We start from the raw sequence: 15,591 nt of genomic DNA, 5'->3' as shown, positions 1-15,591 counted from the left end.
GGCCTCCTGCTGCTGCCGCACCGCCGGAGCACAATTTCTGTTCTCATCCTGAAGCAAAGTTCTTAACCCGAGGTACTATTTCTGGGTTAGTGGAGTCTGTAACCTGAAGCGTATGTAACCTGGGGTACCACTGTACACATATATAGCCTTTGAAACAAACAGGGGTCCTTTTCTGCACAGTGCACTTTTGTACACAGAGTCTCTTTTGTTTGCAATGAGTCTCATGATGGTAGACTCATAGAATGATAGTAGAGTTGGAAGGGCACCTGAGTTTCATCTGATCCAACCACCTGCAATGCAGGGATCCTGTTCACAGCCATCCCTGGGTGGGCTCGAACCACCAACCTTCCGGTTAACAGCCAGATGCACTGACCCACTGCACCACAGTGATAATGTCACCCAAAGTGGCAGCTACTCTTCATATTGTCTGGGAACACGGGTGGGCATGCTTTCACACTTGTGTGCGATGGTGTTCTCTATTCCCCTCCATTAGTGTTTCTGGAGACCTCTTTTTTAAAAATATTTTTTTTCTGCAGTCTTTCAAAAGAGAGGGGCCAGAAACTGGTGTGTTGATATACTGTACTGATATGCAGAGTTACTGCTCTGCTTCCTTTTTTGTCCATTTTGTGGAGGTGACCCGAGAAAGCATGTTCTCTGTGCACATGCATATAGCAAGTACCATATACTATATAATTTCAGGAGAAGAAAAGGCTAAGGAGTAAACCCTACACAAATCTAGAGTGGAGTCCCTAAGACAGTTGGATGGTGTCTTGTACGCCTCCTTCTGGCAACTCCTGCAGCCACACCAGCGAGGCCAAAAAGGGGGTCTTGTCGACTGGGCAGCCCAGGACCTCCATACACACTGCCCAGGCTTGCGCCCCAGGGAGGTCACTTTGGTAATAATGCAGCAGATTGACTTCACCTCTGGTGGCGCACTCCTTTGTCTCTTGAGACAGACAGGTGCAACAACAACACACACAAAATGGATTTCAATCGCTACTGCAGAATGCACTTTAGATCGTGACATATACTCGGAGGCAGTGTGGTGTAGTGGTTAAGAACGGTAGTCTCGTTATCTGGGGAACTGGGTTCGCTTCCCCGATCCTCCACATGCAGCTGCTGGGTGACCTTGGGCCAGTCACACTTCTCTGAAGTCTCTCAGCCCCACTCACCTCACAGAGTGTTTGTTGTGGGAGAGGAAGGGAAAGGAGAATGTTAGCCGCTTTGAGACTCCTGAAGGGGAGTGAAAGGCGGGGTATCAAATCCAAACTCTTCTTCTTCTTCAGAGTCAAGAGTGGATTTCATGCTCTTTATTCAGCTCATAGTGATGAGGAGGAATGGAAGTTCCCCTAGAATGTCTGCTTTATATACATTATTTACACAATGGGCCCCACATGATTGGCTAATTCCAGGATTCTCCTGTAGGTCAATCAGGTCGCAGATTCATTTCCACCTGGAGCTGGATTAGGTGGCTTCTGTGGACCAATCAGACTGCTGCATTCTGGAGCCTATTGTTCTAGGAGCAATCAAGCTGCTGCATTTTGGATCCTATTCAACTCAGTACATAACAGATCAGCAAGCAGTGTTGGACAGGGATGTTGTTGTGTGCACAGCACCTCAAAAAGGCACCTGCACCCAGCACTGAATACACATCATTGCACCGTGTGTAGATGCCATGAATCTTAGCATCTGTTGTCAGTTCTGGGACTCTGCCCTGAAATGTAAAGGTATGAAGCAATACTTTGATGATGATGATGTTGCACTTCATCATTCTACCAACCAAGGCAGCTTACACACTCTTGCACAAGAATACAGAAAACTGGATGTGGAGTTAGCACCAATGTAAACACCCGAGCAGCTGTCTTACATATGCAGAGGGCAGCTTCATGAGTATTTTTTTGGTAGAGGGATTGCAGGGGAGAGAGAACCAAAAAGATCCCATGAGTTGGGGAAGGAAGACATCCTTGCCCCTTCTCACACTGATGTGAACACACCATGCAAATTTGGCTTGAAATGCAGCTGGGTCGGGCGGGGCGGGAATGGCTACATTTTAAACTTCTAATGTGAACTAAGCCTTTATGGAGCCCCCATGATCGGAGGTAGCATATATCTCCGACTAGCAATTTCTGCCTTCAAGCCCCACTTGTGGTGTTCCCAAATGCACCTGATTGGCTGCTGCAGGAAGCAGGATCCTGGCCTGGGTGGGCGAATCCTGCTAAGGAAACGCGAGACCTCCGAAATCTGCCACGTCCGCCGAGCAGCGGTATTGCGCGCCGCTGCTGCACAGCTAACTAGGAAAAGGCACTCTGCACATGCTCAGGAACGCAGGCGTTCGAGGCTGCTTCACCGAATAAGGTTCAGAACGAGCTGGGCGGCGATTCAGCAGCAGGCAGCCGAGTCCCCCAAAGGCGGAGGGAAAGAAAGGAGGAAGGGAAGCCGACGGCTGTGAGCGAGAGCGCGCCTTCGTTTCGCTCCTCGGCCCGTCGAGGGCGGAGCAGCGGAGACAGCGACCCGGCCCGGACGCCCCCCAAAGACCGGGGGGGGGGGACCTTTGGCCCGGAGGGAGGAGCCGTCAGCGCCTGCCGCTCCCACCCAGCCCAGCCCAGCCCTCCGCCACTTTCGCCGCGGCAGCCGGCATCATGGACGGCGCGGCGGATGGTAGCGCGGAAACGTCTCCCTCTACCGCGGACGCCTGCGAAGAATTCCGCGCTGCCTTGACCATGACCAAAGGACTCTCCATCTTTCTCGACGTAAGCAGGGCGCCTGTCACTCTGGGTTGTAGCTGTTGCGCTTGCTTGGTTGGTGATCTCCCCTCCGTCCCCCCCCCCCAAGCTTCAGCATCTTCTGGATGAAAGTTTTCCCTGGAAGGGAGCGTGGAGGGGGGTTTGGGGGGGGTGGCCGCCTGTTCCCCACCGGGCTCCTACCTGCGTCTCCGAGAGCTGCAAACGATCCACAGGTGAAGCTTCCGCCGCTCGCTGGATCTGCGGACCGAGGAGGCAAGCGGCACCTGTTGAATGTTTGCCTATCATGCAGAGATGATGATGATGATGATTAGATTTATGAGCCACCCAACAGGGTAAAAAGAGTCCGGCAGCTCTTAGGGGACCATGCTGGAACATGGTTTTGGGTTTTTAAAAAATCTTGATCCTCAACATTTTAGATGCCATGAGCATCCCCAAAATTGAACCATACAGGAGGCAAATCGCAGGCGCGGTGTCTCAACACAAAGTCCTTTCTTCTCTTCCTCGTTACGTTCCTAGTTTCGGGGGGGGGGGTTGAGAAATGGCACAGGTGAATCAGTTAAACACCCCTCCCTCAGACTAAAAAAAAAAAACTTTACAAAAGCACTGGAGAATGGGATCATAGACATCCACATCTTGTGTTCTTCTGACGCCTCCGAAATTGATAGGATAAATGGGGAGGTGAAAAAAACGTTTTGCTGCTCGGTTGCTACTCAAGGTTGCTACCGAATATGTATAGTACTCCCGTAGTAAAAAGAAAGATCTGTGATAGCGTCGAGGGGCATTGCGGGAATCTTCAATGCATAATTTCCTTGGAGATTTTTTTTATTACTGTTTTTAGTATGCAGGGTGATAAGGCAGCGTAGAAAGTGGCGTTCTGATACACTTGTATAGAAAAATAAGAATTGAGGGGCGGGGGCCTCATCGCACAAATCCTAACCTTTTTTGTATCAACTCAGAAGTAAGTCTGCATTTGAGTGAGGCTTACTCCCAGGTAAGTGTGGGTAGGATTGCAGTCATAGAAAGAGAAGCAAGTTAGCCTGTCAAATGGGGAGAGCAAATCAAAGTAAAAAATGGAATCCACACCATCATTTGTAGGAGGCAAAATTATACTATTTTCCTCTAACGCATTAAAGTTTTTCTTTTGTAAGAATAAATAAACATAAATGTGGGTTAAACTAAGTTAATTGTGCTGATTAATTTCAGTGGCTAAAGACATATGAATGGAAATTAAAAACTTCAAATTACTAATTGGGTCACTTTCTTATGGACAGCCAGACTGTTTTCGAATATTAATTGATTGCCATGGAAAATGGAAGGACATCTATACTGTATCTCATTTAGTGCTTGGATAGGCTGTGATATGATGCAATACGATAGATATTAAATTGTATAGATCAATTTTCCACCCAAAAAGGTCCTCAAAAGTCACACAAAAGAATATAAATGCATTTTTTTGAAAAAAAATATTAAATTTAAAAATATAATTAAAACTAAAATTTAATTAAAATTTAATCTCAAAAATTATTTATGTAAAAAGGAGGCATTGTAAGAAACAAAGCGAATCTAGAGAAGCACAGAAAAGAGACCAAAATCTGCAACAGAACCAGTCCATCTTGTCAATCAGAGGTGCCAGCTTAATTAATATTGTAAGCATGTAGAGAAAGGATGGCTGGCATTTATCAGGCATCTAGGGGGAAATCCTGTGCACAAGAAGCTGGTAAATTAAGACGGTATAAGATTACATCAGGTACATTCAGCTGCAGCGGCTGCTGTCTTAAGCCTGGCAGAGGGAAAACAAGCCTTTAAAATAGTGGGGGTTTTTTGTTGGGTTACAAGGTTTTGACAAGCATCAGACGTTGAATCCCATACACAATTAATGGTCAGATCCTGCTAAATAATAAATACTATTGTATGTTGATTATATCATGTGCTAAATACCGTTGGGATAGTTCAGCCAGTAGAACACAAGACTTTTATTTTCATGGTCATGGGTTCAAGCCTCACATTGAGCAAAATATTCCCAAGCCATCTTTGGTTGGTGGCCACCAGTACAAGTTGGTAGCCATATTCCATGCAGTTGCTAATTTGCGCATGACTGAGAATGACTCCCCACTTAGCATGGATGCACTTTGGAACACATTCACCATCCCTTATCCAACTGAAAATGTTACCTCCAGAAATATTACCTGTACTGAGATACAGTAATCACTATAATCTTTGGGTTGGAACAGCTATCGTCCAGTTTGCCAAGGGGGTCTTTGGGCCTTCATCTACATGAAGTCGTTGGGAGCAGTCATTAGGAGTTTTGGGGAGAGGTACCATCAGTATAATTCACTAAGCCTGAATTTATTTCTTTGCAGGTCCTGAGAAGAGCAGATAAAAATGGTAAGTCCAATTACTTCTTTATTTTCAGAGAAATGTAGTGTTAAAGCACTAAGGGATTCCATTGGGATATTTAGTTTGACTCTTTGCATTGGATTATAGAGTGCTCTGAAATGGGCTTTCTGTAGTATTGGTAGCACACAGTGGCACTGATGGTTTTATCTGTGGGATGCTGGTGGCAAGACAGATTTGTTCTTGCTTTTCCGTCACTGGAAGACTGCTTTCTGGACAGTAGAAGGACTGTTTGACTGGTCAAATGTGCAAAACAGATCTGGTTTTGTTATGCAAAATAGGTGGACAAGTACAAGTGATTTGTTGCCATAGGTTATAAAGGTTGGAGGTCCTAATGTACTAATTTTGTGTCTGTGGAAAGGCGAGCAGTTCAGACTGGGACTAAAAGAGATGCAGGGAACAGAGTTGCTCTCTAGAAAGATGCTTTCTTCAACTATGGCAATAATAGGACAGCATCTTTCACTGCACCTGAGAGAACCAGGCAGGCCACACGACACACTGCATCTTTTAGCACCTCAGTGACATTCCTCACCTTAGCATCCACAACCTAAGGTAGTTGCTTTAATTTACCTAATGCTAAGTGCTAGTTAAGGTACGTGGGTGTCGCTGTGGGTTAAACCACAGAGCCTAGGACTTGCTGATCAGGAGGTCGGCGGTTCGAATCCCCATGACGGGGTGAGCTCCCGTTGCTCAGTCCCTGCTCCTGCCAACCTAGCAGTTCAAAAGCACGTCAAAGTGCAAGTAGATAAGTAGGTACCACTCCGGCAGGAAGGTAAACGGCGTTTCCGTGTGCTGCTCTAGTTCGCCAGAAGCAGCTTAGTCATGCTGGCCACATGACCCGGAAGCTGTACGTTGGCTCCCTCGGCCAATAAAGTGAGATGAGCGTCGCAACCCCAGAGTCGGTCACGACTGGACGTAATGGTCAGGGGTCCCCTTTACCCTTACCTAAGTGCTAGTTATAGTTGAAAGTCCCGGAACGGGTGGGCCAAGAGCTTTATTATGGTAACCTCAATAAGTTCAGTTTTGACTTCCAGATCTGCTACTCCCGCTTTCACAATACAAGATCTAAACAGAAATCTTGCGTTGCAAATAGAAACTGGGTCCTGCATAGAAACATCTGTGCAGTGTTTACATTTCCTTCTAACTGCATTCCTAAAAGGCAGACAATAATTAAGGACTGAGGAAAGGCACAGCATAGTTGACTGAGAATACATGATGTGTAGAGAGTTTATATGGTAAAAAAAACAAAAACTGTGACCAACCCTCAATGTTCCCTTCCCCCCAACCCCCCCCCAAAGTCTTTCTGAAGTGGATGTGTCCTCTGAGCCAACTCAGTTGGTAGATTTTCCTTAAGTTCTATGATCCCATGCATTTTCCATAAATTAATATTACCCAATGGAACCTCTTCCTCCATTTTTTGTTATAGGTAAATGATGCCAGAATTGAGAGTCCCTGACTTAATTTATGTTTATATTTACCCCAAAGAGTATCTAAAGTTTTGATGCATGGATTAGGTTTAATAACACCCTTGTCAAATTGTGTACAGTGTAAGAGAGGGTTTGTTTGTTTTAATTCTGTTGAAGCATTGAATTGTTTTAATATGATGGATCTGGGTGGAACCATTGCCAGAATAGCTACTTGGGCCTTGGGTCCTAAGCTCCTTGCTGTAAGAAAGAACTGGGCAGCTAAATCTTAGTGTAAAACGTCCCAGGTTCAATCCCCGGCCTCTCCAGCTAGGGCTGGGAGTGTCCCCTTCCTGAAACCCAAGAGAGCTGCTGCCAGTCAGTGTAGGTATTATCAAGCTACTGGTCTGCTTCAATATGTAAGGTAGTTTCCTATTTTTCCTAGGAAAACTTTTACACCCTGTCGTTAGGATTTATGTGTTAGACTGCAGCCCGCTGGGAAAGTCCATATAATCTTCCTTTACTGAACACATTGTTGGTGGGTAAGCTGCCAGAGATAAACACCATTCTCATATAAAACAATATATATATATATATTACCTTTTAGAGTTTAGTTTATTCTCCAAAGAGCTCTAAACAGGTTTCTATGACTACTTGAGAAAATGCTAATGAAACACGTTAGGAAGAGAGTATGTGAGATCAGGAAGGTGGGTGAAATAATTTCTCAAAAGATATGTTGCCAGGGGGAATGATACTGCATTTGGTTAACTTTTCATCTGAAGAAAATGGGATTTCAGCAAAGGCTTTCACTTCATGGTTCGTCTTGTCTTCAAGATGTGAACTTTTGGAAAGATCAGAGGACAGAAAATTGGCATCTTTCTTCTACTTTGAAAATCACTGAGAGAAACTAGCTGAAGCCCTTCTTGTGGGACCTGGGCATTGTTTAGTTCAAGGTTGGGTTGAGTGAGGGCTATTCCCTTGTGGCCACTGTGAGCCTGGAGACAGCCCTAAATTGGGTTGAGAGATGGTTTTTTGTTTTGTTTTTTACTTCACTGTTTCTACAAGAGAGCCAGGAAATCTGGTGTGGAGAAGCTTTCAGCCTTCTTTGGAAAATAACATATGCAGCCTTGGTGCTTGATGATGCAGCCTCAGTCCAGTATATCTGAAGGAGCATCTCCAACCCCATCATTCTACCTGGACACTGAGGTCCAGCGCCGAGGGCCCTCTGGCGGTTCCCTCGCTGTGAGAAGCCAAGTTACAGGGAACCAGGCAGAGGGCCTTCTCGGTAGTGGCACCCGCCCTGTGGAATGCCCTCCCACCCGATGTCAAAGAGAACAACTACCAGACTTTTAGAAGAAATCTGAAGGCAACCCTGTTTAGGGAAGTTTTTAATGTTTGATGCATTACTGTATTTTAATATTTTGTTGGAAGCCGCCCAGGGCTGGGAAGCCCAGCCTGATGGGTGGGGTATAAATAATAAATATTATTATTATTATTATTATTATTATTATTATTATTATGGGGCAGGGAGACTATGCCCCCTCTGACTTCCACATGCCTACCTAGGCAGCCTTGAACAGCTTCTTCCACCAGGAGTTACAAAAATCTGTAGATGACTACCATCATAGGGGCTGCCACTTCCATCACAAATGGTGTCAGAAGGGATTGGGGGACAAGTGCCTCCCCAAACAAGCAGTTCACCCTCCACTTACCGCTTGCCATTTCTGAACTCTTGTCATTAAACATATTGTCATGGACTGACTGGAGTCAGAACCACTTGGAGGCACAAGGCTGAGGAACCCTTAAGGGAAGAAGGCTCAGAGTCAGGGGATTGGTGGTGGGATGAGGATAAGTGGTGAGAGGGAAAAGAGGGAGCAGACTGGGAGGAGGAGGTGTTGGAAGCTGAAGAGGTAACAGGGTTTAGTGAGCAGGAAGAGGCTGTGGCAGAGAGTGGTTCAGACTCAGAGACAGAAGCAGAGGAAACAGAGATGGTGCTGCGACCGGCTCCCCTCTCCCCTGGTCTCCTAGAACACACAAAGAGGGCAAAGTAGAGAGTGGTTGTGAGCAGATGCAGTCTGTGACTGCTTGGGAAAGACCCTCAAGAAGAGGAGCATTAGAGAGCAGTGGGAAGGAGCGGACCTTCCGTCCTTGTAACTACAGTCGTACCTTGGTTTTCAAACAGCTTAGTTCTTGAACGTTTGGCTCCCGAACGCCACAAACCCGGAAGTGACCGTTTCGGTTTGCGAACTATTTTTGGAAGCCAAATATCCGACGCGGCTTCCTGCAGCCAGTTGGAAGCTGTGGTTTGGTTTCCAAATGTTTTGGAAGTTGAACAGACTTCCGGAACGGATTCCATTCGACTTCCAAGGTACAACTGTACCTCACTGCAGCAAGACTTAACTGGAAAGAGGATTTTAGGATCACTAGGCCTGCGCTGTTTCAGCTTCCTTGAATAAAGAGTTAACGTCATTGCGTTACCAGATTCCATTCACTAATGTCTTCTCTAAACCTCTCTCCTTCATTAAGCATGGCTGTTAATTTTTGCGTTTTCCTAAGAAGCCCATTTTTCTAGGTTTTTCCATGGTTTTGCAAATAATATTTGATCCAGCATTATAATATTGTTATGAACCTGGGGGTGCAAGATGTCCTAAATTCCCGATAAATTTACAGCCAGGTTTTAATTAAGGTTTGGGGGTGCCAAAACTAATTTCCTTGGAAGTAATAGCCAGACTCATGTGTATTTAAGATGTTTTAGCCCCTGTTAATCCCCTGCGATAAGCATATATGAAGAGTTAATTAACCTAGGCAATCTTCCTAAATCGAGTATCAGCCATCCATCCCCCTTTAATCCTAGGCAATCAACATGGGTGAAAGCTAATTTTCTTTGGGGTATTGAGCCACTGGCAAGTCAAAGGACAAGAAGGCAAATCTCATTTGCAAATGGATGGGTTTCCTTCATCCCTGAACAGAAGGACGTAGTTTTAAAGGCAGTACCATAGTTTTAGAGGGAGGACTGGAGTTTTAGAATGGCAGTTTAGCATTAAGAAACAATGTGCTGGAGAGAGATGCTGGTGTCAGTTCTTGGAAGCAGTGCTGTGCAAATGAGAGGGACAGAACCCTCTTTGGGATATTGAAGTGCTGAACGTTCTCTGTTGAAAGTTTCAGGTTGTGTGTGTGTGTGTGTGTGTGTGTGTGTATGCAAGCCATATATTAGAAAGGCACTGTAGTCTCTGCTGTGCCTAATTGTCCAAAAGGAACCACAGACCCTGTGTAAAGCATGCCTGGTACCCCTGGAATCTCGCTTCACTCAAAGGGGTGGCATGCAGTAGTATGTTAAGAGCTGAGCGAACTTGTTGCCTGGAGGATGTAGAAGTCAAGCTACTTACAAAATCACATATTTATCAAGGCAAATTTATTCTTGCCATTCAGTCAGTGTTTCACATTTGATGCCAAATGACAGGCACATTTAGATTCTGAATTTGATGTTTAAGACTGTTCTGCCGAAAAAAGAAGAGAAGAGAAAGCAAAAGTATTGTGCCATTATATTTAGCAGCTCGTGATTATTATCCCTTAGCTATGTTACTGTGCTTAATATTGGCGTGTAATTTTTATATCTTTTCATATCTTGCATTGCTACAAACAAGCTTAGGAAGATACTCTGCTTGATTGTGTGCAAGTTTGGGCTCTGTTGTTTAAAAAGCCAACTCAGTAATTAGCACCCCTTCAGGTTGGTTTTTAACTTGTAATCGTGTAGGAACCACAGGGCTGTGCACACCCTCAACCTTGCATATAACCTCCAGAAATCAGCCCACTGTTTTGCACAATTGTGCAGGAAACCATAGTTGTTGGGTTAAAAATCATGAAGAAGCAGCACACATTGGGAGATATCTGGGGTCTAATGTGGAGGAATCGGCAGCCATGTTCTGCAACTCTAGCATGCTTAAACATTCCCAGCAAAGTATGAACCAGTATGACCACACTCCTTCAAATAATAGCAGCTTTGCGGCACACTTCCTGTAGCGACAGATGGAAACGGTTTTCTTCTTCCTCACGTAACCTTTTTTACGTGTGGTTCTGTTATGAAACAGGATTTCTGCTGTAGACCGCCCCTTCAGTGATGTATATATGATGTATAGGGGGGTGGCCTTGAGCCACAGGGTGGGAATTTCAAAAGTCTATATAAGAGTTTGCACACCAATATTCTGGGTTCCTCCTCCCTCCTGCATAGGGGTGTGAGCACCCTGTTGAAACAGTTTAATAAAGATCAGGCTTACTAGCTGCTTTGCTTCTCAATATTCTCTGGTTGGCCTCTGTTATTTTCTTCTGCTGATAGGGAACCTACATAATGACTCTATACAGCAGGGGTCGGCAACGTGCAGCCCATGGGCCGGATGTGGCCCACGAGCTACCCCAAACCAAGCCGCCCGCTCACTAAAGTGGCGCAGCGCGGGGACTCGCTGAGTGGTGTCAGAAATTGCTTCTGCACAGGCACGATTTTTGGCCTCTGGGCATGTGCAAAAGCAATTTCCAGCGCTGCAGACATGCGCAGATGCAATTTCCAGCGTTGCGCTGCACCAGTCCAGCCCATGGACAATCTTTGTGGGAGTGATCCGTCTCATGGCCGGTAAACCTTGCCGACCCCTGCTATACAGGCTCTTGGATACCCCATAAGGTAAAAGGAGCAGTTTTTTTCTTATAACAATTTGGCGAGCCAGGTCCAGGAGTTTTGGTTGACCAGATTCTGGGGGCAAGGAAGGACTGATGGCCCAGCGCCCACCAGGCCAGGTTCATACCCTCCCCTCCAGTTACAGGTGGGGTTTCTGCTTTCCTGTGCTCAGGTCCCGTTTAAATCATGTGGGAATAGCAGTGTGTCGGGTGAGAAGTTCATGCACCAGCTCTGCATTGTCCTGGGAGTAGTTGTACATGAGAATTGGCACCATTCAAATATTACCGGAGTGGTGGGGGTTCCAGCCTTGAGAAGATCGGCCCTTGGTGATGACAGATGTTAACAAGTTTGAAGCTTTGGGTAAAAAAATTCACCAAGATTCATCATTAGTCTTGGCTGGATTGACATGAAGTGAGTGCATCCTCACACAAAAATCTCCAGTTTGGGGCTAACTTTGATATATTGCTTTTTAAATGCCCACATTTCAATTCCAGCCTCAGGCTGCTTATATTTCTGCCTTCTTTCTGATGCCACCAAGATACCAAACACTGATGCTTAGATAATATTGGAAACAGCCTTACTAGAAAAATTAACCAATAAACTGAAACTGACATGGGGACAAATAGAAGAAGATGCCTTCACCCCGGTATGGCTCCCCTTTATCACATACACAGCCCAACAAGACAATGACAAAAATCCACCAACAGCATACAAATCAGTATGGCTAACTTGAACCAAAACACCCACCCACCCCACTCACACGCGAAAACGAAGACCACCACAGCCAACCACAAATGAACAGCCACACCCTAGGCCAACCCCAACCTCTCTCACCACCAAAGGAACACAAGTGAACAGCAGAAAACCTGCACAAGCAACGCTGACACCAAACCCTACGTATAGTAAGTAAAATAGAAACATCACCACCCGACCCCACCCCTTTCCCCCTTTTGGATTTGATAGAGTTTGGATTTGATATCCTGCCTTTCACTCCCTTTAAGGAGTCTCAAAGCGGCTAACATTCTCCTTTCCCTTCCTCCCCCACAACAAACACTCTGTGAGGTGAGTGGGGCTGAGAGACTTCAAAGAAGTGTGACTGGCCCAAGGTCACCCAGCAGCTGCATGTGGAGGAGCGGAGACGCGAACCCGGTTCCCCAGATTAGGAGTCTACCGCTCTTAACCACTACACCACATTTTCTTCCTAATGTCTCAACAAATGAAAGTGATTTGTAAAAATGTTACATGGGAAAAATACGAGAGAGAGACATTGCACATACTTTTGTAAATCAAGAAAATCTTTAATAAAAATACATTAAAAAAACAAACAAAACCAAAGTGTTTCCCTAAGGAAAGACATGAAGTATCCTGCTGTTGTGCTTATCTATTGATCGTTGGTTTTGTTAACTCTCTTGCTTCCTCTCCCCCCCCCCCTTTAGTATTAGAGCTCAGCTCTACGCAGAGATTAAAAATGAGAAAACTTGTTGTTGTTTAAAGAAACACCTTCCTAGAATCAATTTGATTTTCAAGGGGAAAACCAGCCATCTGTGCAACCAATTTTCCTTCTGCGTCTTTGATTTCAGATGATGGCAAACTGTCCTTTGATGAATTCAAAGCTTACTTCGCTGATGGAATCCTGAGCAGAGAGGAACTGCACGAGTTGTTTCACACCATCGACACGCACAATACAGAGTGGGTAACGTTATTTAAAAGTCATATGGGCAGCCTTTAGAAAGGCAGTATGGTTGTGCAATATGAATTTTCCTGGGGAAACTGCAGCTTTACGAATAGCATATGAAATGCCATGGAACAGCAGCCTATATATACCCTGTTTGGTGCCCATGGCCTGCATTCTGTGTTTCTAAACAAGATGCTACAAAAATAACAATAAATGGGTAATTCATCTCCCTTGTAACTCCCAGTTTGTTTTTTTCCCACCCCCAATGTTCAGCCTGGACACTGAGATCCAGCTCCGAGGGCCTTCTGGCGGTTCCCTCACTGCAAGAAATGAGGTTACAGGGAACTAGGCAGAGGGCCTTCTTGGTAGTGGTGCCCACCCTGTGGAACGCCCTTCCATCAGATGTCAAGGAAATAAACAACTATTTGACTTTTAGAAGACATCTGAAGGCAGCCCTGTTTAGGGAATTTTTTAATGTTTGATGTTTTATCACATCATCATCATCATCATCATTTTTTTTGGGAGCTGCCCAGAATGGCTGGGGAAACCCAGTCAGATGGGCGGGGTATAAATATATTATTATTTATTTTGCCTCTTTTGAGAAGGAAGGCTCATCATAACTCAATGGTAGAGCACCATGACCCTGTATATTATTTGTGTTTCAGCCCTCTGCCTGTTCTATGTAAGCTGGCCTCCGAGGTAGTTCCAGTTTTATAAAGTAGGCATTCTGCTGTTCTCCTGTGGTCCATGGAAGGTGTGCAGCCATGTGAATAGGGACCCACTTAAGAATATTACAGGTTCCCCATCCATATTCTACTTCTGCTTGAAAAGAGGCATGACCATAGCTCAGTGCTTAGAATGTCACACATCTCCAGGCTGATCCTTAGTGTCTTTGATTAGAAAGGCCAGTTTTTCTGGATAGGATGTTGAGCCTGAGCCTAGGAGATGTGAGTTCAGGTGCCATCATAGCCTATGTCTCAGTGAGTAGCCTTGGGCAAGTTGCTATTGGTCATTCTTGATTTCCAGTTTGTTCAATGCAAATGATGATACATCACTTTGACCAGTGATTGCAAAGAGCCTCAGTCCTGTATACTTACTTGGGGAAAGTCCCCTTGAACTCTGTGGGGTTTGCTGCTGAGTAAACATGCATAGAACTGGGCTATGTCATTAATATTAGGAAGCATTTTTTAAAATAACATTTTATTAATTTTCCAATAGTAACAAAAATAAAACAAACAGCAATAATAAAAAAAGAATCCAAACAGAACAAATTGACTTCCCCCTATTTCCTTCCTTGGTTCCATTGTATATCAAGATACTACATGTCCATTGTAAAATTTTAACCATTTGAATTACTTATTGTCCCTTCATAATAAAATGACAAGTATTCTTAAAACCCTGCTAATGTATTAACCTGTGTACGTTGCGCCTGTATATCATTTTCTTTCTTCCTTCTGAAGCCAACCAGGTTTGCTCCCTTTTCTTCTGGCTTGGCTCCTCTGCCTTGCATTGGTGTATGATTTCCCCAGAAACTGCATTCTTACATTATTCCTTTGATTTATGATCCACCCGCCACTCTTAAGGTCCCAGAGTGGGTTGCAGTTTAGAACACAGCATTATTTATACCACAGTATGTCGTGATGCAGTTACTGGGAAAGTCATGCCAATTGCACTATTTCACCTTGAATATCTGCGTTACAGTTCAGAGGAGAACATGTTCAATCATGAGCTAAAAGAAATAATTGCCTACTTAATATTTAGAGCTGCTGCAGAAGTAGATTCTGAGCTTTAGACAGAAGCAAAAGAGCTGCTCTGCTGGTATATCTTATCTGTAGCCCAGTGAAAGGTGAAAGCGAAGAATATGCAAATTGGGAAGATCGACCCTCAAGTTCCGCCCTGCCGTTTGCTGGAACAGGGCTCAAAATTCCGCTTTAAGACGATTCAAAATTACAATTAGAGGCTCTGGGCTCAGCTGGTGTATGGAGGCCTTGCATCAAATCTGCAGCTACCTTTACCAAGCTTTACTGATTACTCTGATTAACACCAGCTGTGGCCTTGAACCTTGCCACCCCATCATTCCTTTGTGAAACAGCGGGGGACTGTTTTTACCCTATCAGAAAAAGGACTAGTTTGTAAACTCACAGGATGGGTCCTCTCTACACATGGCGAGGAGTTTTGACACTTCAACCACCACACCATAGCCCTGTGCATTCAGTGAATGGGAGAGAGGGAGGTGTCACTGTTGTCTCATCATGCCAGCAGGTTTTTCTCTAGGGGGACAGCCCTCTGTTTGAAGGAGTGCTCTATCTGGTCCAAATCTGGTTTGAGGATAAAGAAGGGGAGCACGGGGCTATGAGGTTCCTCATCACCAGTTAGTGGGTGGACAGCAGCCCCAGCACACACACGAAAACACAGGTCACCTGCTCACAGGCTGCCCCAGACCCTCAAAGTGTCCCTATTTTCCAGGGACAGTCCCAGATTTACAGAAGGCATCCCCGTTTCTGATTTGATCCCAGAACGTCCCAATTTTCAGCGAAGAAATATTGGCAGGTATGGTAAAGGTAAAGGGACCCCTGACCATTAGGTCCGGTCACGGACGACTCTGGGGTTACGGCACTCATCTCGCTTTACTGGCCGAGGGAGCCGGTGTTTGTCCACAGACAGCTTCCAGGTCATGTGGCCAGCATGACCAAGCCGCTTCTGGCAAAC

At 45.2% G+C, this 15,591-nt stretch overlaps 1 protein-coding gene across 1 annotated transcript in view; it reads left to right on the top strand.

Annotated features, from left to right (window-relative positions):
* The first annotated feature begins 2,209 nt into the window (after nt 1-2,209).
* NECAB1 (N-terminal EF-hand calcium binding protein 1) overlaps nt 2,210-15,591 on the top strand; it is a 40,210-nt gene continuing 26,828 nt past the window's right edge. Inside the window, exons 1-3 of the mRNA XM_083517387.1 lie at nt 2,210-2,750; nt 5,105-5,129; nt 12,788-12,896. Of these exons, the coding sequence (XP_083373513.1) occupies nt 2,640-2,750; nt 5,105-5,129; nt 12,788-12,896 (245 nt within the window). The 5' untranslated portion in view covers nt 2,210-2,639. The remainder of the gene's footprint in view (nt 2,751-5,104; nt 5,130-12,787; nt 12,897-15,591) is intronic.

Source organism: Podarcis liolepis (genome assembly GCF_965112155.1).
Source record: "Podarcis liolepis genome assembly, chromosome: 8".
NCBI lineage: Eukaryota > Metazoa > Chordata > Lepidosauria > Squamata > Lacertidae > Podarcis > Podarcis liolepis.
Note: the sequence above shows the minus strand (reverse complement) of the source record. Positions and strands in the feature narration are given on the sequence as shown.